Source organism: Rhinolophus sinicus, chromosome 13 (genome assembly GCF_057876585.1).
Source record: "Rhinolophus sinicus isolate RSI-liver-muscle chromosome 13, RSI-T2T, whole genome shotgun sequence".
Taxonomy (NCBI): Eukaryota; Metazoa; Chordata; class Mammalia; order Chiroptera; family Rhinolophidae; genus Rhinolophus; species Rhinolophus sinicus.
In genome coordinates this window covers 17,499,361-17,519,499 of record NC_142513.1, presented here as the reverse complement: position 1 = coordinate 17,519,499, position 20,139 = coordinate 17,499,361, and the positions used below count along the sequence as shown (strand labels likewise).

Below are 20,139 nucleotides of genomic sequence, written 5' to 3'. Positions count from 1 at the left end.
CCTATTCCATGATGTCCTTTAACCTGGGAAGTTACTTTACGGGGTCTATGAGTTTGTGGATGCCCTTAGTTTTTATACACAAATACTAATAGTGTACTCTCTGTGAGTGTTAATCCAACTAGATTGGAATGAAATCTAGATCCTTAGATGTGAGTTAAATTTTTTAATCATCTGGGGATTTCATGGGCCTAGGAGTCCAGGCATGTTTCTGTGGTTTAAGTTTGCTTTAAGTATCCTTGAGCATATCAGATACATAAGGTCATTATGTGAATATTAAATATTTATAAAGAAGTTATTTACATTCGTTTTCTTACTCATTATGTTCGTGGATTTAAGTATACTATAGGTGAAAATTTGTGTTTTTGGGTAGTTTATTCATGCTTTCTAAAACACTTTTAAACTAAAGAAATTTTTGCATTATTGTATGTGTTCTAATATAAGTGTTTGAAGTGATTATTGTTTGTTGCAGCATTTTGGATTGGTGTTAGTGAGTTGTGCTTGCAATGTCGTAAAATATTTTTTACTAAGAAACCCAGATTTGTGTTAGTGTCGCATGAATGTCTCTCTTTAATGATCATTCCTTTTTCTGTTGTCACTGCCCTCTTTCTGATAGGATCGACAGGTATAATGTCCCTAAAGCTTTTTTTTATAAATTTAATTTAATTTGCCCTAATTTATTATTAGCTAAGTAGTCATTACTTTTAAATGTAAAATTGAAGGCCAAATAAAAACACAATGACTTGGTTATTTAATTTTTTTAGAAGTGTTAAAGTAGTCTTGGAGAGTTAGATGTTAAAATGTGTTTCAAAAGGCAGTGCATGTGACTTTTGATGGTTTAAACCCTGAAAATTTGAACAGATGCTTTAGAATAATTCCCAGCATCTGAGGAGATTCTAAGATTTGAATTCTTTCCCTCACATAAAATTCCAGGGAAATAATTGATAGCCTTTCATTGGTTTGTTTTTTTGTTTTTGAAAATGTAACTATTTAGTTAATTTAGAAATTTTAAAATTGGCATTGTCATAAGAATGATACTGAAATGGCCAAGTCCCGGTGGATATCTGTATCAAAGTACCCGAGCGGGGAACTAGAAGCTGCTCTGGGCCCGTGTGTACGCCCTGTGCACTGTTGTTCAGTCAGGCTTGCCGCGCAGGCCATTGGGGCGGGAGCGTAGCACTGTGTGGGTGCCCGTTGTGCTCACTGTGGCTGCTGTGGACTGTGCCTGGTGGAATGCTATGCTTTCGTTACTAACGCTTAGTTGTTTTCCCTCCCTGTGGGATGTGGCATTGGGGTTATATCCTAGCTCTTAATACAGATTCAGCTGCTGGGCTCCTGATTCGCAGCATTCACCTCGTCACCCAAAGACTCAACTCCCAGTGGCGGCAAGACATGAGCATATCGCTGGCAGCTCTAGAGCTCCTCTCTGGCCTGGCAAAGGTGAGAAGGAAGGGACAGTACTTTATTTTAGCCCAGAGCCCTCTACCATGGCTCTTTTTTTTCTGTATTTCCCCACCCCTTGGTGTGGGTATTGCAGTGTTGGTTATACTCAAACATAGTTTATATTCTAAGTGTGCAAAAGTGAGCCTCCACGTGAGATTTTACGAAATGAACTTCACCTTTTTTAAATTTTGTATTCGCTTATAATTGCCCTAAATTTTCAGCATGGCATTTTTTGCGCCATGATAGGATCTTCTAATTTGAATAAACAAATACAAGCTTGGTAAAAGAAGAAAAGGGGCTCTTTTTATAAAGAGTGATTATCCTAAAACATGCTGTTTGGGACTGGCTGTGCCTCTCCCATCTTCCATTATCAGAGACAGGTGAAAATTGGCTATTCTTTCTCATTTCTTTCACAACCATTATTCAGTTTTGTGGAATCTTAGAGGTTGGTGGCCATTTGCAGTTCTCTTATTTTCTTTTTTATTGAGGAGAAATTCACCTAACATAAAATTAAGCATTTTAAAGTGAACAATTCAGTGGCTATCAATACTTTCACAGTGTTGTGCACCTATCACCTCTGTCTAGTTCCCAGACATTTCCATCACCCTAAAAAGAAAATCCATACCCATAAAGCAGTTGCTTTCTGGTCTCTCCTCCTTGCAGTCCCTGGCAACTACCAATCTGCATTCTGTCTCTGTGCACTTACCTATTTTGGACACTTCATATAAATGAAATCGTAAAATGTGTGACCTTTAGTGTCTGGCTTGTTTCACTTGCCATATTTTTGAGGTTTATTTATGTTGTAGAATATGTCAGAATTCCATTTCCCTTATGGGTGAGTACTAGTCTTGTATTTATAGACACCAATTTGTCTTCTCATTATGCGTTTGTTGATGCACATTTGGGCTGTTTCCACCTTTTGACTATCGTGAATAGTGCTGCTCTGAATAGCTGGGTACATTCATTTGTTTGTACCAATTTTCAGTTCTGGGGATGTACCTGGTAGTGGAATTGCTGGGTCATATGATAGTTCTATATTTAACTTCTGGAAGAGGTGCCTAACTGTAGTGACCGAATCTCTTTATGTTCCCACCAGTCATGTACCGGGGGTTCCAGTTTCTCCACATCCTCACTAACGTCTAAGTGTTTTCTTATATGTAAAACAGGCAGGATTACCTTGTGCATTAACACCTGGTGTTGTGAGGATCAAAGGAAATGAAATATGTGTAACACTTTGTGAGCAAAAAGGTGACATACATACATAAGGTGATGTTGTCTGCGATGATAAAGTTCAAGCCCTTACAGATGTGGGGACAGGTGAGCAGAGACTGTGACTTACCTAAGTCATGAGAGACAACATTGGCAAGAAAACCTACGATGTTCTCACCAGAGCTTACCTCAGATTCTCAGGAATAGGTGTAATGGCCATAGTTTTGTGAGGAGCAGTTACTGATGCAGAAAGTAAGAACAGCTATTAGGAGACTTGCAGAACCACACTGTCTTTGAGAGTGAGGTACTACTCTCCGTGGTAAGCGATAACCAGCCCTAGATGGAGTGCTGCTCTGGACCTGTCTAACAAATCATACAGGGCCACACTACCTGATTTCAAGCCTTACTATAAAGCTGTAGTAATCAAAACAATCTACTGTTGGAATAGGGTTGGACAAATTGAGCAGTAGTAGTATAGGGAGTCCAGAAATAGATGCACATATGTAGGAACATTGATTTTTGACAAGGGGTGCAATGGTAATTCAAAGGAGAAAGGACAGTCCTTTCAACAAATGGTGCTGGAGCAAGCAGATATTCCTATACATAAAAAGAACTTTGATTCACACCTTGCATTATGTACAAAAATGAACTAAAAATGGGTTGTAGACCTAAATGTAAAAGCTAAACTTTAAAACTTCTGGAAAAAAAAAACATGGGGAGAAAACCTTTGTTGTTTGTACGAAGATTTGGGCCACACAAAAATTTCTTATATATTACTAGAAGAACAAACTATTAAATTTGACTTCACCAAGATTAAAAACTACTGTTCTTCAAAAAATACTGTTAAGAGAATGAGATGATAAGTCACAGATTGGGAGAAAATCTTTACAAAGCATGTATCTGATGAAGGACTCGTATCCAGATTATATAAAGAACTCTCCAAACTCAGCAGTAGCCTGTCCAGCAGTAGTGAACAGTAGCGATGTGGTTGCGCAAATTTCCAAGAAGAGGAAGTTTGTTGTTGATGACATTTTCAGAGCTAAACTGAATGAGTTCTCAATCAGAGGCTTGCTGAAGACGGCTTCTCTGGAGTTGAGGTCTAGTTTATACCAACCAGGACAGGAATCATTACCTGGCCTCCAGGACTTGGTGAGAAAGACCAGTAGATCTAGGAATTAACCAGTGTAGTTGAGAAGTTTGACTTCCCTGAGGGCTGTGTAGAGCTTTCTGCGGAAAAGGTGGCCACAAGAGGTCTGTGTGCCATTGCATAGTCTCTGCATTACAAACTCCTAGGAGAGCCTGCTGTGGGATGCTGCAGTTCATCATGGAGAGGGGGGCCAAGGGCTACACAGTCATGGGAACTCCAAGGACAGAGCCTGGAGCCATGAAGTTTATGGATGGTGTAACGATCCACAGTGGGGACCCTGTTAACTACTATGTCTTGACCACCATGTGCCATGTGCCACTCAGGGCGCGCCGGGCATCAAAGTGAAGATCATACTTCCCTGGGCCCCAAGTGGTAAGAATGGCCCTAAGAAGCCCCGGTCTGACCGCATGAGCGTTGTGGACCCTAGAGCTGAGATGCTATTCACTGTCTCTGTCTCATCACAGAAGGCTCAGGAAGCTAGAGCTGCCTGCCATGCTCCAGCCAGTCCCCACCGCATAAGTATCTCAGAAGCTGGATCTGGAGAGTCTGGATATGGCTTTGTAAAGACCTTTAATAAAATCATTTAAAAAGACAAAACAATAATGACAACAAAGTCCTCAATAATACAACAAACCGTTTAAATATGGGCATAAGATGTGAACAGACACTACCAAAGAATATATACAGATGGCAAATAAGCACATGAAGAGATGCTCACCATCATTAGCTATTAGGGAAATGCAATGAAAACGGCAATAAGAGACCACTCCATGTTAGGATGGCTAAAATTTAAACAGCCCAAATGTTGGAGAGAATGTGGAAGAACTGGAACTCGCACACTGGTGACAGGAACATTAGATGTGACACCCATTTTAGGAGACAGCTTGCCAGTTCCTCAAAAAGTGAAACGTGCTTCTGTTATGTGGCCCAGTCACTTCACTTCTAGGAGATAAGAGAGCATGTATCTATACAAAGACTTGTATGCGAATGTTCATAGCAGCTTTATTTGTAATACCCAGAATCTGGCAACAACCCAAATGTCCATCAACAGATGCCTGGGTGAATTGTGTTACCTACATACATAGGAACACTACTCAGCAATAAAAAGGAACAAACAGTTGATAAACACAAAAATGTGGATAAATACCAGAATAATTATGCTGAATAAAAGAAGCCAGATTCCCCCCTCCAAAAAAAAAAAGTGCAATACTGTTTGTGTTTATATAAAACTCTAGAAAATGCAGGTTAACCTATAGTGACAGAAAGTAGATCAGCAGTAACTTAGGTGAGCGGGGGAAGGAGTGGGAGGAAGGATTACAAGGTGCATCAGATTTGGGGGGGAATGGATATGTCTACTGTCTTGATTGTGGTGAGTTTACAGGTGTATACTTAACACCAAAATTTATCAAATTGTACACATTAAATATATGTAGTTTACTGTATGTAATTACACTTCTGAGTAGCTGAACAGACCTTTGTAGCCTGTAGAGCATCACTGGAGTTGGGTTAGGGGGCTTAAAAAATGTGCACCTGTCCATTGCCAGCTTATTCTTTTAATCTCTGGCAATGATGAGTTAGGTGCACCCCCAGGAGTGTAGGTTTTAGCGTGTGAAAAAGGATGCTAAATGGAAATACTGTTTTCGGGTTTGAAAATGCCCTCTCTTTTTACATGGAGTATACTAGCACATCTGAAATACTGTTTCTCTATGTAAATAATCGTTTAAAAAGCAAAGCTTCCTGTGGAGTGTCACATACTCAGGAACGCCGGGCCTCAGTGCGGATGCTTTGAAATTGGTGTGGTTCTTGGCTAACTGTGTTCCCCCTACGAATATGCTCAGGTGAAGGTGATGGTGGATTCAGGAGACCGGAAGCGAGCCATCAGTTCCGTGTGCAGCTACATTGTGTACCAGTGTAGTCGGCCAGCTCCTCTTCACTCCCGGGATCTGCACTCCATGATAGTGGCCGCTTTCCAGTGTCTCTGTGTCTGGCTGACAGAGCACCCCGATATGCTCGATGAAAAGGTTAGTCCACTAGACCTTAAAACAGTAAATACTTAGAACCAAAATGTATGTTGGGAAAATGTCTCTTAAAAGAGAATATCTAAATTTAAGTACAAGATTGCATCTTTTAAAACTGATTTGACTTGTTATATTTCAGTAGAATACTTGTTCTTTTGAGCACAACTCAAAAACTCATCATGCTTCTATTTGGTTGCAAAAATTAACCAAAAGAGACGTTCTTTTGAAAGATGGTACCTTGACTAATTTATCTGAACTATCAAGAATTTTTTTTAAAAGATGGTAGCCTTGGGGGTGGGAGTAGAGGGTAAGGGGGATCAAATATATGGTGATGGAAGGAGAACTGACTCTGGGTGGTGAACACACAATGGGATTTATAGATGATGTAATACAGAATTGTACACCTGAAATCTATGTAATTTTACTAACAATTGTCACCCCAATAAATTTAAAAAATAAATTAAAAAAAAAAAAAAAGATGGTAGCCTTGAGATGGCCAGTAGGCACGTTGGTAACATATCACCAAACCGAAAAGGGCCGTTAATAGTCAGGCTGCAAACCTAGAGCCCAGCTTGTCTGAAAAGGTAGCTTGTATCTAAAAATTCCATTTCACGCGTGTTTGTCTGCTTTCATGGAGGCACAGATATCTACGCTGCTTTCCTTGCCATTGTTGCATTTAGTACTTTTTTATGGCAAGGCAGACAGTTCTAATGAATTCACAGTGTAAATTAAAAAAAAGATACCAGCCTTATTGGATGTTTATTGCTTATATAGCTTTAAAAATAATTCTTTTGATTAAATCTTAGTCATTTTCATTATGGCTTCTAAAATTATACCAGAAATTTCTTTAAAATGTCAATAACTGAAGAGCTTCCCTTTGGATAATCTAACATGTTTTAAAACATGCAGGTTTAATGGATTGCTGTTAAATCGCTTTCATTTGGGCTTTCATGATTTATAGTTCACAGTAATTTTATAAAAACTATGACTAACAAAATTGAATTGAATTTGTTATTATTATCTAACTCTCTGAACACTTTAATTTATTTCTTTAAAGAGAAACTGGGGAGGGGAGTTTATCATATTATTACAAAATTAATATATACCTATTAAAAGAAATGAGAAACTGGAGCCTCACCACCAAACCACAACCACTATTGACGTGAAATATTTCCTTGTCTTATAAGTGTATTATAAAAACTGATTTGCCTTTCCTACTTCTAGGACTGTCTTAAGGAAGTATTGGAGATTGTGGAACTGGGTATTTCAGGAAGTAAGTCCAAGAGCAGTGAACAAGAGGTCAAGTACAAAGGAGATAAGGAACCGAACCCTGCATCTATGAGGGTCAAGGATGCTGCTGAAGCCACGCTGACATGGTATGAACATGACTGCACAGGGGTTGTGCCTAGAAATCAGATGGGTTAGCTGCGATCCTTGTTTATGGGTTAGCTGCGATCCTGGTTCATCTCCCCCCCAGATTTTCAGCATTAAGTATCACAAGCCCTTTAGGATACTTTTTCTACAGGAATAAAGTGGAAAAGAAAATGTCTTGGTTTTTGGACCAAAAGAAACCAGGAACTTGGGTCCTCATATGAGAGTTTGGGTCCTCATATGTCTATTGACATTAATTCAGGTCATATCATGTTAGAGCCAGAAAGGATCTTGGAGAGCCTTGTTCTACCCCCCGACTTAATGGCTGACTCCAGAGACGGGATCTGTGTGTGATCATACCATCAGATCTCATGCATTCTAGCTCAGTGGTCTGTAGTCTCTGCTTCACCGTTTATATTATATATTACAGGTTCATTCAGCCAAGATTTATAACTCCCTGTTATGAACTGGTAATAGGATCACAAAGCTAAATCAGTTCCGTTACCACCCTCAAAGAACTTCTTGTCCACTAAGGAAGATAAGATATGAGCACAAGTAACTGTAATATGAGGTGGAAAATAAATGCTCCAAGAGAAAGAGGTACATACAGAATGCTGGAGAGTTGGAAGGAGGAAGTGAATACGTCCAGTTAAGGGGAAATCAAAGATTCCTGGGGAAAATGACACTGGACCTGATTTTTAGAGGATGGGTAAAGTTTGAACTAGAAACCAGACTCTAGGTTGGTTAAGCCAGCAAGAGAAGACTCCTGTTCAAGCCTTTTGATATTGAAGGAACGGAGACAGATGGGTGTTTTGAAAAAGGAGCAGAGAGAGTTGAGAGAGTTGTGTTTGGCTGGTAAGTGACGAGAGTAGACAGGAAGGAAGGCAGTTTAGGTAGGTTTATTGACTGCAGGGAAGAGGTAAATGGAGAAGATCGGGTAGAATCAGTGTAGATGGAAAGATGGGGCTTATAAAGGGAAATGCGGATGCAGGTCCAGAAAAACATGAAAGCAGGAAGGAGGAGTCAGTCAGTCTGACTGGCTTGTCTCGATCTTGGGGAAGGAAGTGGTAGCAACACTGCTTGAAGATTTGTCCGTACATCAGTCCTTCCCGAGATCTGAGTCTTTTATGAGTTCAGTGTTTGTCGATCACCCTGGATGTGCACAGGAAAGTTGCATTTACTTCTGTTTCTCGTGGGCTTAGATCACTCAGTAGAGTTTTTAGAAGTGTGCTGGCTTTAGTTTAGTTGGCTCGCTGCGCTGACGCTGGGTTCTCAGTGACTCTGGAGGGTTGGCTAATAGCCAGAAAATGGGAAAAATGTGAGTGAGTACTAGAAATAATAAAAATTCAGGGAGGAAACCACGTGTGGGCCGAGGTGAATTGAAAAGCATTTTGAAAGAACTAAGACTTGATGTGTAGCTTGAAGAGAAAGAAGGATATGGAGAGAAAGGGGAAGGACATTTCTCACTGGGGACTCTGCGTTGTACAAAAATAAGTTTGCTTCGTTGTAGTCTGGACGGGACGTTCCTATGAGTATGATTGGCATTGAGGATTGGATATGTGCTCACAATGAGTAGAGAGCCCCAGATGCTTCCCCCCAGCGTAGCCATGTAGGTATGTAGGTAGCTCACCTGTCTCAGCTCTGCTGGCAGCTTCACCAGTGGTACCTCCAGTTTCCAATCTTGAAGGATTCCCTGAACAGGACTGTCATGAAACATGTCAAAAACCAGATTTCTCTTCCCTCACGATTACAGCTGTGTGTTAGTATTGCTGCTATTTTCCAGTTATGTAGACACAGAACTTTGGCTGTTTTTCTTATTTATCTGTCATTCCCCATATGAAGCCAGTGTCTGAGTCCAATGGACTTTACTTTTGGAAGTGTTTCCTCTGTCTCCTCTAACCTTGATAGCGTCCTAGTCCAGGCCCTTCTCACTTCTTTCCCAATTTCCCTGATGCCAATCTCTTACCCTTCCTGTTCATCTTGCATTCTACTGCTGAACTCATTCTTAGGCACTATTTTTATTCTGCTGCTTGAGTGATTGAAGACTGAATTGATCTCTGTTTCCTGCCATGTTGTGTGAACTCCATGGTCTGATTTTCAAGGACCTTATTCTGTCCCCGCTCGAACTGTCTGACCTTTCCCAGCACATTCCTTCTGCCAGCGCATTTCTTGGGCCTGGCAGGCCACTTGTGTCTATGAACGGGCACACTCATACCGGTCTACATAACCTCTCCTTTCAGGACTCCCCTCTTTTCTTGGCCACATCGCCATATTCAGTGCTCACATCAAATCTAGCTACCTCCATAGAACCTTCTTTAGTTATTTTGCTTCTGCACGATGACTCTTTTCTGTACTTCTTTGCTCATTTAGCCTGACCGTACCACACAGGATGGCATTCTGTACTGGCATGATCGTAGCTGAGTATGTTTGATACATGCTAGCGTTGTCTCCCCACCCTGGGTAAAAGCCGTGTTGCCTCTTCACTCGCCTCAGTGCTGAGCACACAGTGGACAATTATGGAATGCAGATTGGCCGGTTGGATTTCTTGCTCCTTGGTGTACTAATATAAATTTAGAATTAGGTCTCTTGGAAGTCATTTCATCAGCCCTTCTGCTTACGTCACCTTTAAGACATTTACCAAGTTATTTAGCCTCTGATTTTGGGATACTCTAACCCCTAAGGTTACCCATTTCATTTTAATTGTTAAAAAACGTGATGTTTATATTGAGCTGAAATCTCCCCCACTGTAGCTTCTTTCTACTCATTGGTTCTGATTCAATCTTTTGATAGTGAAATCGTTTTTTCCAAGCAATAGCAATGTCTGAAGACAGCGCCTGTTCTGATTCATTCTGCCAACATCTTCAGCTATTTTTCATAAGACAGGGATTCAAGTACCTTTATCATCTTGGTCAATCTCCTCCCAGTGGTGTAGGTTTGGCTATGTGCTTCATTTACTGCATATAATATGCTAGATGTGGTCTAATGACCTTTAAACTCTGCAGAGTGTTATGTTTTCATTAAAATGTACTTGGAGACTGCATTGGGTTTTTGAGAACTTGGTGATTTACATTAAGTCCACTAAAATCTTTGAATCTTTTTTCACAAATTTTCCTTTCGTCTCTCTTTCTGGACTTATTTGTTTGGTAGTATTTGGATGTAATGTATAGAACGTTACATTTAAACCTGAAAGTTTTTCATGTAAGATTTACTTCATTATTTTTAGTCTTTTAAGATTCTTTTGGATCCCAGCTTTTACTCTGATACATTAACTCTGCAGTTCAACTTTCGGTCAACTGCGCATGTAATGAGCCTACCCTGTGTGTCCTAATCAATGACACTGATAAAAATATTGAACAGAGGTAAACTCACAAAGCACATCATAAGAGATTTCCCTTCAGGTTCACAGAGATTTTAAAATCTTGTCTGCAAGTTTATCATGATTCACTGGCAAATACTTAACATGCCTTGATATCAAAGATATTTCTCTGCCTTTCCAGTCTAGTCATTATCAAGAAGAGAAAATGTGGTTAGGCTGGTGTGGTTTGATCTTAGTGGCCTATTCCCTTGCAAGCAACCTATCTGTTAATGTCTTAGAATTTTGCATAGAGCACAGCAAGCTCACACAGTCCATAGGCTTGGTGACAGCCATCTCGGTCCCGTTTTAGAAAACCAAAGCCACATTTTCCCATTGTTGGTCTCCTGGGTCTTCACCTATTTCCCACAAATCTTTAGGCCTGACTCATCATCACATTCTCTTGGGCCTTGAAATTCGTAGATAGTCCTCCTAGGCGGAGAGAAAACAGAAGGAAAATATCTATTGAGCAATGTTGTCTTACATTAGCAGAGATATTTGGGTTCAAGCATTAGAATGAAAGAAAGGGAGAGGCCACTCAGGCTGAGGCTTGAGATGATAAAAGTGATATTGGGGAATATTAGTTTTCCAAATGAGTTGCGTATGAAGGGTCAGGTGATATTAGGACCATGAGATAAAATCTTTATGTTTTCATTACAAGACACTGCCTCTCTGTGCTTCAGATTCTTCATTATAAAATGGGAATAATAATGGTACCTAGCCCAAGGGTGTTATGATAACTAAATAAAATGTGTAAAGTGCTTAGACCAGTGTCTGGCACATGGTAAGTGCTGTATATAAGCCATTTTTATTCACTGAATGTATGCAGAAATCTCTATGTACATAAATATTTTTGAGTGTTAAAGCTTGATCAGTTGAATTCCAATGTCCAAAGCATTTTTTTCTAATAGAGTCTCATTTAATAATTACAACAGTTTTGTGAATTGTAACTATTAGTGCATCAAGTTCCTTATCTGTAAAATAAGGATAATACCTACTCAGGGCCACACAATGGGAAGGCAGCAGGCCCTGGTTCCTGGTCTCTTAATGATCACTTCTCTTTTCTGAACCTGAGTTCCCTCATCTGAAAAGTTGAGTGGGTTTGGCTGATCTCTGGATCCTTTTCTAGGTCTAGAATGCTTTAGCTAGCCTAATCTTGAAAGCTGCAGCACACAAAAACTTCTAATATGTCGGTAGGAGCTTCATGATTTAGAAGTGTGATTAGTTAGGTTCCCTGAGTAGCAAACTCTGAAAGAGAAATTTGCTTGCAAGAAATTTATTGGAAAGTGCTCTCACCATCAACCCCTACAGGTGAGTGAAGAAAGCAGGACTGAGCAGAGGGAAGAACTAAATTATGGTGCACTTGCAACAAAGCTCTGGAGCTGGGTTGGCCCTTCAGAGTTCTCTCAAGTTGGGGCAAGAGGGCTGGGATTTCATACCCCTGCATCAACCATTCACTGGATTCCGGCTGTCCCAGGAGGAAGCTGTAATCTTAGGTGAGGTGGTTCTCATTGTCTGAGGGCGTGTCCTGGAGAGGGACCCAGCGGAAAGCCATGGCCACCATTTCCCTACATCTGGGGTAAGGGATCTTCAGTCTTGGAGGAGGGAATCTGGACAGCACACCATGCATCCAGCACGAGGAGTAAATGTGACCTGCAAAGAGAAAGCATGGCTGTGGTCAGTTAAACTCAAAAGAGCAGTACACATCGATGCAGGGTTAAAGCTAAGATTTTGCTTGGGGAATTAACTGTTACCTTTTGTGTTCTCCACAGTATTATGCAGTTGCTTGGCGCGTCTCCTTCCCTCAGTGGTCCTGCCTCTCCTTGTAGTCTGGTGAATGAGGCCACTTTGATTAAATACTCCAGGCTGCCAACCATAAACAAGCACAGCTTCCGGTACTTTGTCCTGGATAACAGCGTCGTCCTGGCCATGCTGGAGCAGCCTCTGGGAAATGAGCAGAGTAAGTGGCAGCACTTGGGCCTCCTCCACTGCTGAAGTGACATGTTCATCAGTACTGGCAAGCTGTTTCCAAGGTCAGGGAAGGGAAGACTGCAAATTCTAAGGAATTGTGCATTTGGCAAAAGGCTGTCTAGCTGTGGGATAATGGCAACTGGAAAATAGAAGGTCAGAAGATGGAATATATGTATTACATAGACTCTTTTAGAGGCCCGTAATGCGTATCTGCAATATTAGAAAAGAGCTCTGTAATTTTATAAAATGTTTATTTCAGTGGACTATTTCCTGTTGTTTACTGGGTAAAAAATAATTATTGCTCTTCCTTCCTTCTTGAATTTTGGACCCTACCCCTCACTCCACTTTATTCTATTTCAGTTATTGGTGTCACCCAAACAGGCGGACATTTGAGGAGTTATCTTTCCCTTGCCTGTTCCTTCCTATTATTCCCTTATATAATCATTTTCAAGTTTCCACCTCCCCAGCGACTCTTGAGTCTTTCCTCTGTAACCCTCCCGATACATCCAAATCCTGGGCCTTATTATTTCTTACCTAAAATATTGCCATTGCTTCCTATCTGGTCTGATCGCCCCACTTCCAGTTCCAAAATGTGTTACCCTGAACTCCATCCTACTTGTTGCTACTGTTGTATTCATCGTCAAGTACAGATCTGACCACGCCAGTGCCCTTCTGAAAACCTTCAGTGATTTTCCATTGCCACAACATTCACTGTGTTCCTCTTCTCCCCGACTCAAATATAAACCGTCTCAAGGCATGTGGTTATGACTGTAACCCAGACTTCTCAAAGTACACTTTTCCCCGATAGTAACTGGAACCAGCCAGCATGCAAAGGAAGCGTATTCTCAGAGAGACCCTTATTGCTTGGAAGGGGAGGGAAAGTGAAGAATCTCTGCGCATACAGGGACCCAGCGTATCACCTAGTGTACAAGTCCCTCATTGACGGGTAAAGAAAGTGAGGCTCAGAGAGGGTGTGTGACTTGACCAAGGTTACTGAGAAGTATATGGTAGGACTAGGACTGGAATCCAGATTTTCTGGGCCTTGCACTATTCCTTTGTGTTTTTGTTGCCCCATAGTGATAATGTTTATCTGTAATTAAAGACTTGCTTTCGTACCTGGGCAGAGGTGAACAGGGGCTTAGCGTCCCGTGCAAATTCTGTGGAGAATATATGAGCAGGATTTCATGAATCCATAAAAAGGAGCATGAGACATTTCCGTGTAGTTCAGGGCTAAATCAGTACCATCACAGGTTTCCATCATGGCGTAAGATACAGTGACTGGAGTATGAATCACATGGGGGCCCTCAGTCATTGCCCAGCTCCAGATGTGCTCGTCCCAGGTCTTTCCCGCAGGCACCTCTTCCTTCTCCACCCCAGACCCAAGGCTGCTTGACCATTTTCCCTGGCTCGTGCCCACTATTAGGACTCCTCCTGCCTCCTCCTCCCAAGCCACCTGCGAAGGAGTGTATAAAATCCCACAATCCCCTCTGGGCTTTCCTGGCTTGAGGGGTAGGTGTCGACCCTTTTCTCTGTATTTTAGGACTCCCCTACTCTAATTCCAAGTCATTTAATTTCATCAGAAGTCTACCAGAAATATAAACAAGTAGGATTTTTATAGATTTACACGGACATGTTAATAGTTCATTGTAATGATTAATAACAGGAGATATGGGACAGAGAAATTTGAACAAGCTTGATTCCCGCACCAGAGACAAAAGAAGGGAGTAAGAAGGAGGATCTGGGTCACTCAAGAAGTCCCTCCTGAATTTTTTAACCCCCTTTTCCTGCCCCTGAACTTCTGCTGGGAGGGAACAGTGCCTGCCTTTGGTGGACAGTGGTACACAAAGGCCTGGGTGAATGTGCCATTGGCACTGCAAGCACCCGGGCTGTCTTCCTGCACTTAGGCTATACCCAGCCCTGGAAGTTAAGAGTATTGGCTAGGACAGTGTTTCCCAAAAAAGTGTGTGTGGACCATTGGAGATACGAGACATGATGTTAGTCAATGTGTTGGTAAACTTTATTTTATCTATTTTTAAACGGGTTTAAAAAATATATAATTAGCACACTAAAATAATGGTTTTCCATTTAAAGTAGAGATAGTCAATTTCCTTTGAAAATTAAGTTAAAAAAAGGAGAGTGCTCACTTTGACAGCACATATACTAAAAAAATTGGAACGATTCAGAGAAGATCAGCATGGTCCCTGGGCAAGGATAACACGCAAATTCATGAAGCGTTCCGTAAAAAAAAAAGAAAGCAAGTGGTTGATGTAAAGTAAGATAATAGCATTTATGGTACATGGATATGGCAGAAACCACAGAGATGGTACACAAAGGATGAAAGTTTGGGAAACATGGTGCTAGGGCTTTGATTATTAGAAGCTCTGCAGTTGAGAACAGGTGTGTTTTAAATGGCTGTCCGAAATAAAAACTTCTGCATCTTTTTATTCTAGATGATTTTTTCCCCTCCGTCACTGTGCTGATCCGGGGAATGTCTGGAAGACTCGCTTGGGCACAGCAGCTTTGCCTTCTACCCAGAGGAGCAAAAGCAAACCAGAAGGTATTTATGCATCAGAAGTTACTGGAAAGTGACAGGAGTGAGGTGTGGATGCGTGCACATGTGTGTGGGCACGCTGTGATGTAAAGGTGAAAAAATTCCAACAAAACCACAGAGCAAAGCAAGTATTTTGGACCCTAGCCGTGGTCTCAGTCAGGGGGTTCACATCAGAGTCATCTCAGGAGCCTAGAATTCCAGATTCTTGGAATTACTCTTTCAGGACATTGTCAAGGCAGGTGTAGTTTTAGAAAGCTGTCCAGGTGATTCTGACATCCACTTATGATTAAGAATTACTGTTCTGAACAGTGGCCCCATTTAGTCATGTAACGTTCAGTATGGTAAAACTCAGGTACACGCCATATATATAAAAAGAATTTGGCCAGACCCTTGATCTCTCTGGTAACAGGACTTAGTTTCAAATGATTTAGTCCTATATAATTGCAAATATGCTCTATAAAAATCTTAATATGCTGTATAATTTAATGGAATCTTATTCTAGGGTGGCAGAGTTTATTTTATTTATAACATTTGTAATTTTGTCAGTAAAATTTGCTCAGGGGAGAACGTTAGAAAATTCAGATAATAAAGAAAATTTAAAGCACCAGTACCCTCACTCTCTAGAAGTAGACAGCCACTGTTAATATTTTATTGCATTTCCTTCCAATCTTTTTTGTCTTTCTGTACACAATAATACTTCAATAGAATGAGTCATTTTTGTATACTGCTCTTTTCATTGATCACATCGTAAGCTTTCACTTATGTTAAAAATTCTTTAAAACACGACTTAATAAAATTTCACCAGTATAAGAGAGATGCTCACAATTAGAGGATGTGTCTAAAACCATTTAACATCTCAGAGTCTCTATTAGATGAGATGTGTTTATCTGTCTGTGAGGAGCACACCCGTAGTTTCTCTTGGAGCATCATGTACATCACATTCCATCAGTAACGTTCCAGCCACCACGCGTTAAAGACTGCGGAGGAAAGGAACTGAAATGTGTTGATGGTTTAATACGTGCCACATCCATTTTTATTCAGTGCTTTCAACATCCTTGTGATGGGTTGCTTCCATTCTTCGGGGGTGAAAATGGAAGTCTCACAGCTAATATATATTAAAGCAGTTATTTGGAGCCAGGAAGACCTAGATTTGGTGCCCATGCTTTTTCAGTGAAACCATGCTAAGATTCTGACCGAACTCCCTAATGGTGTTCAGTGGACCTGAACTGTACTTTTATTCTGTGGAATGATTTGAGAGTCCTTGGGGAAGAAGGAAGTTTGAGCCTTAAGTTCGGAAATGCCTTGCCCATTGGCTTACCACTGGCTATGGGAGATGCAGACCCGAGGCAGCAGGGGTCCATAACCTATTTATCAGTCCCCAAATTTATAATAAGTTGATGAACAGTTTTATAAAAATATAATAGAGTATACTGGTACATAGGCTATTCACCTTGACTGTTCGCAGTAGTATTTGCAGATTCTTACTGAGCTCCTGTATTATATATATAATCCTAGAGAAACACAGGCCTCTGAGAGACAGGGAAATACACATCACTACTAATGGCACCTAATGTAATAAAAATAGTGTTGTTTGTTTTATTTTAACAGCTTTTTGTGCCTGAACCTCGTCCAGTTCCTAAAAATGATGTTGGATTTAAATATACTGTGAAACACCGACCATTTCCTGAAGAGGTGGATAAGATTCCTTTTGTGAAAGCAGATCTGAGCATTCCAGATTTGCATGAAATCGTCACTGAAGAAGTAAGATAAATTATTCTCAGCTATTGTTAAGGGAATGACTAAAAACATTCTTAAACAACTTCTGTGGTCAAGACACTGTCTTTTTTTTTAAAGTATTTTTGGAGGTGATTCATAAGATGACTTGGATCTCTGTCATCCAGGAGGTTATATAGGAAGACAAGTATAGATTGTGGTTTATTGAAAGGAACTGAACCTCCTTTAGAGAGGGTCACTGAGCTGCCCAGGCTGGTCTGTGGTAGGTTTCAGTAGGGTGGTGACATGATCAGACTCTAGGGGAGGATATTGGGAGAAAGGAGACCAATTCAGAGACTGTTATGACAATTCTGGCAGGAGAAAGGAAGGGCCACCTCACTAATGGTGGAAGTTTAAATACAGAGGGTGCCAAAAAATGTATACACATTTTAAGAAAGGAAAAAAACTGTATTAAAAATGTAATACAATGAATGACACTAGCATTCATTTGATTAGCACCATCTTTTGAGCGAACCTCATACTACACATTGCTACTATAATTCACTTCAATTCTGAAAAGTAATACATAGGTAACATCTCTTAAAATGTGTACATTTTTTTGGAGCACCCTCTCCCCCCTCCCCCGGTATATGCAATTATTATAGGTAGATCCAACATGTGTTGGATTGGTGAGGGAAAGAAAAGAGGTAAAGAACTTTAGATTTCGAGCTTAAGTGGCAAAGAAGATATTGGTGCCCTTTACAAAAATAATGGAAATTAGGAAGAGGAAGGTTTGGGAAGACAGGAAAAATTTATTTGGTTTAAGTAACTGGTATATTACAGGTCAAGGGAGAAGAATTTTAAGAAGTGAGGGACACGTGTGCCAGGGCATGAGAGAATAGAAAGGCAGGAATGGAGGCTGCCTACACCGTCAAGCGCTAGAAAGATCAGGGAGAAGGAGCACGAAGAAGAGGCCCCTGGATTTTGGCATGAAAGTGTAGCTGCCCTTTGAGAATAGGTTTCAAGGAGTATTAAAGTGGGGGGCAGAGTATAAGGGGCTGGGGAGAGAGTGGTCAGTGAGAGACAGTGAATATAAACTACACTGTTAGCAGCGAAGGGAAGGGTGCAGAGTGGATAAAGCAGGAGGGAGTAGCCTAGTTGAGGAAAGGCAAGACTAGTTATTTTTCTTTTTTTAATTCAAGGATGGGAGGTATACGAACGTGCTTAGAGGTTGAAAGGAAGGAACCAGTGGAGAAAGGTCTGCATCTGCTAACACTAGGATGGGCTGGGGCAATAAGTAATAGAGTAAGGCCCTGGGGGCAGTAGGGTCAGGAGTCCATGTGATTGTGTGTAGAAAAGGGATACTTCTGGTAAGACTGGAGAGCAGAGGTTCAAGGCCCTCCCCTCGGCGCGCCCTGCCTAAGGCCTTGGCCTAGCTGTGTCCCGACGGTCCAGGTTGGCTCTCAGGCCTCTAGAGTCTCCACTTTCTTAGCGCACCTCTCTCTAAGCTTGTTGCTCCTTCTCTCAAACAGAATAGGATTGAAAGAGACGATGCGTGTAAAGCGCTGGACACAAAAGAGGCGGTAAATAAATGGGAGTTGTTGCTCCGGCTACTGTAAAAAAAAAAAAAAAAAGACAGAGGAGAGTAAAGTTCAGACACATGTAGAGATGGAAAGGAGGGAAATTGAAGGAGCTTACATAACTTTTAACCTTAGTTCTTAGTAATGAAATAGGCAATGAAAGAGGGCTCTTAAAATTGCCAGGCAGCCCAGCTGAGAGTAAGGAGCATCGTCTGTAGTGAACTTACTCTGCTGACTCTTCCCAAGTCCTTGGGATCTGGACGCATAAGTGAAAAACTTGGTGTGGAGATTGAAAGGGGTGAGACTATGGAAGAATAAGGAGCAACAGCACAGCTGTTTAGATGCTTAGGAGAGGGGATTAAGATGTTAGATTTGGTGCAACAACAACAGCAAGAAAAGATGTTAGGTTTGGGGGTTTAAGCTTGGTTGGGAGGTAGAGGAAGCCAGAAGGATGCACGTGGCCTGGGAAAATATGGGGAGGGGCTGGGTGCCTCACAGTGATGAGAAGCGACGTTGTGGAAATGCTGCAGGAAGGGGGCTTACGATTGGAGAAGGGAATTTCAGAATTGTAGTTCTTGAAAGTATAGCACACCTGAGGTGCAACGTGCGCTCATGGATGGCCAGAGTTATGAAGGTTGGGCAGGTGTCGAAATAGAAGCCAGGTGGTTAGGAGAATCACCACGGCTCACGAAAGAAGATGGAATTTTAAAGTAGGATTGATCAGAAGGGAAGTGGAGGGTCGGCGGGGAGGCTCAGAGAATAGTGGAGTAATCCATATTGATAAGGACGTCAGAACACAAGGAGGTCACTGCAGGATGATGATGGACAGTGGTCTGGAGGAGGGGCGAGAGCAACAACTCTGCCCCCTTTCTTGAAGGGCAGTGGAGACAGAATGGTTTCATTTACAGGGAGGAGATGAAGGAGCAGTTATTGAGGCCGGTGGGGAGTTTCTTTAGTATTTGTTTTAACCTTGAAACATGTTTGCTTGGTTGCATACACTGTATTGAATTGAAACTCACTGTTGATCACTGAAAATCATCTTCGTTTACTTTGTTACTTGTAGCTTTATTTTCATTTTAAAATTAAGATTAATCCTATTATAATGCTTTTGTAAAAGCTCCAAAAAATTAAATATTTGCTTAATTCAGTTAGAAGAGAGACATGAAAAATTAAGGAATGGCATGGCTCAGCAGATTGCTTATGAAATACACCTTGAACAACAAAGTGAGGAAGAATTGCAGAAGAGAAGTTTTCCTGATCCCATTACGGATTGTAAGCCCCCACCTCCCGCCCAGGAATTCCAAACAGCACGCCTTTTCCTGTCACACTTTGGATTTTTGTCCTTAGAAGCATTGAAGGTAATTTTCCTAAACTGTTACGAGTAAGTACATCCTAAATGGGCATGGAACTGGTAATAGCTGAAACATTTTTATCAGAATATGCGTAGAAGGAATTTAAAGAAAAGAAACTGGTTAAATCCTACTTTGCATGCAAGTAAATGAAATTCTGTGGTGCTATAGTTTACTATGTGAGTCCGTGACAGTCCCATGAATGCTTTCAGAGTTCTGGCTGCGAGGACTGCTTTGATAATACATCCAGCTCTGAATTTTCCTGAGTAATGTAAGACATATATAAATAACATGTTTCACATACATAAATAACATCTACAGATAGTTAGAAAAAGAATATTAAAAATCTTCCCCTAGTAGGCGGCCGGATGCTCAGTTGGTTAGAGTGTGAGCTCTGAACAACAGGGTTGCCGGTTCGATTCCCACATGGGCCAGTGA

At 41.1% G+C, this 20,139-nt stretch overlaps 1 protein-coding gene, 1 non-coding gene and 1 pseudogene across 8 annotated transcripts in view; all 3 read left to right on the top strand.

The window, feature by feature from the left end:
- The window catches only part of RALGAPB (Ral GTPase activating protein non-catalytic subunit beta), an 86,784-nt gene that overhangs the window by 44,716 nt on the left and 21,929 nt on the right, over positions 1–20,139 (top strand). For 4 of the 7 annotated variants that reach the window (XM_019750217.3, XM_019750222.3, XM_074317947.2 and 1 more), the window contains 7 exons: positions 1,304–1,437; positions 5,635–5,817; positions 7,039–7,190; positions 12,310–12,497; positions 14,959–15,065; positions 16,668–16,820; positions 19,501–19,710. In XM_019750217.3, the coding sequence (XP_019605776.3) occupies positions 1,304–1,437; positions 5,635–5,817; positions 7,039–7,190; positions 12,310–12,497; positions 14,959–15,065; positions 16,668–16,820; positions 19,501–19,710 (1,127 nt within the window). The remainder of the gene's footprint in view (positions 1–1,303; positions 1,438–5,634; positions 5,818–7,038; positions 7,191–12,309; positions 12,498–14,958; positions 15,066–16,667; positions 16,821–19,500; positions 19,711–20,139) is intronic. The other 3 variants (XM_019750223.3, XM_019750220.3, XM_074317949.2) reach the window with 1 other exon arrangement.
- Positions 3,417–4,532, top strand: LOC109457364 (small ribosomal subunit protein uS3 pseudogene; annotated as a pseudogene).
- Positions 14,645–14,754, top strand: LOC141568336 (U6 spliceosomal RNA). The gene has a single exon (XR_012491486.1). It is a non-coding gene; the product is annotated as a U6 spliceosomal RNA (small nuclear RNA).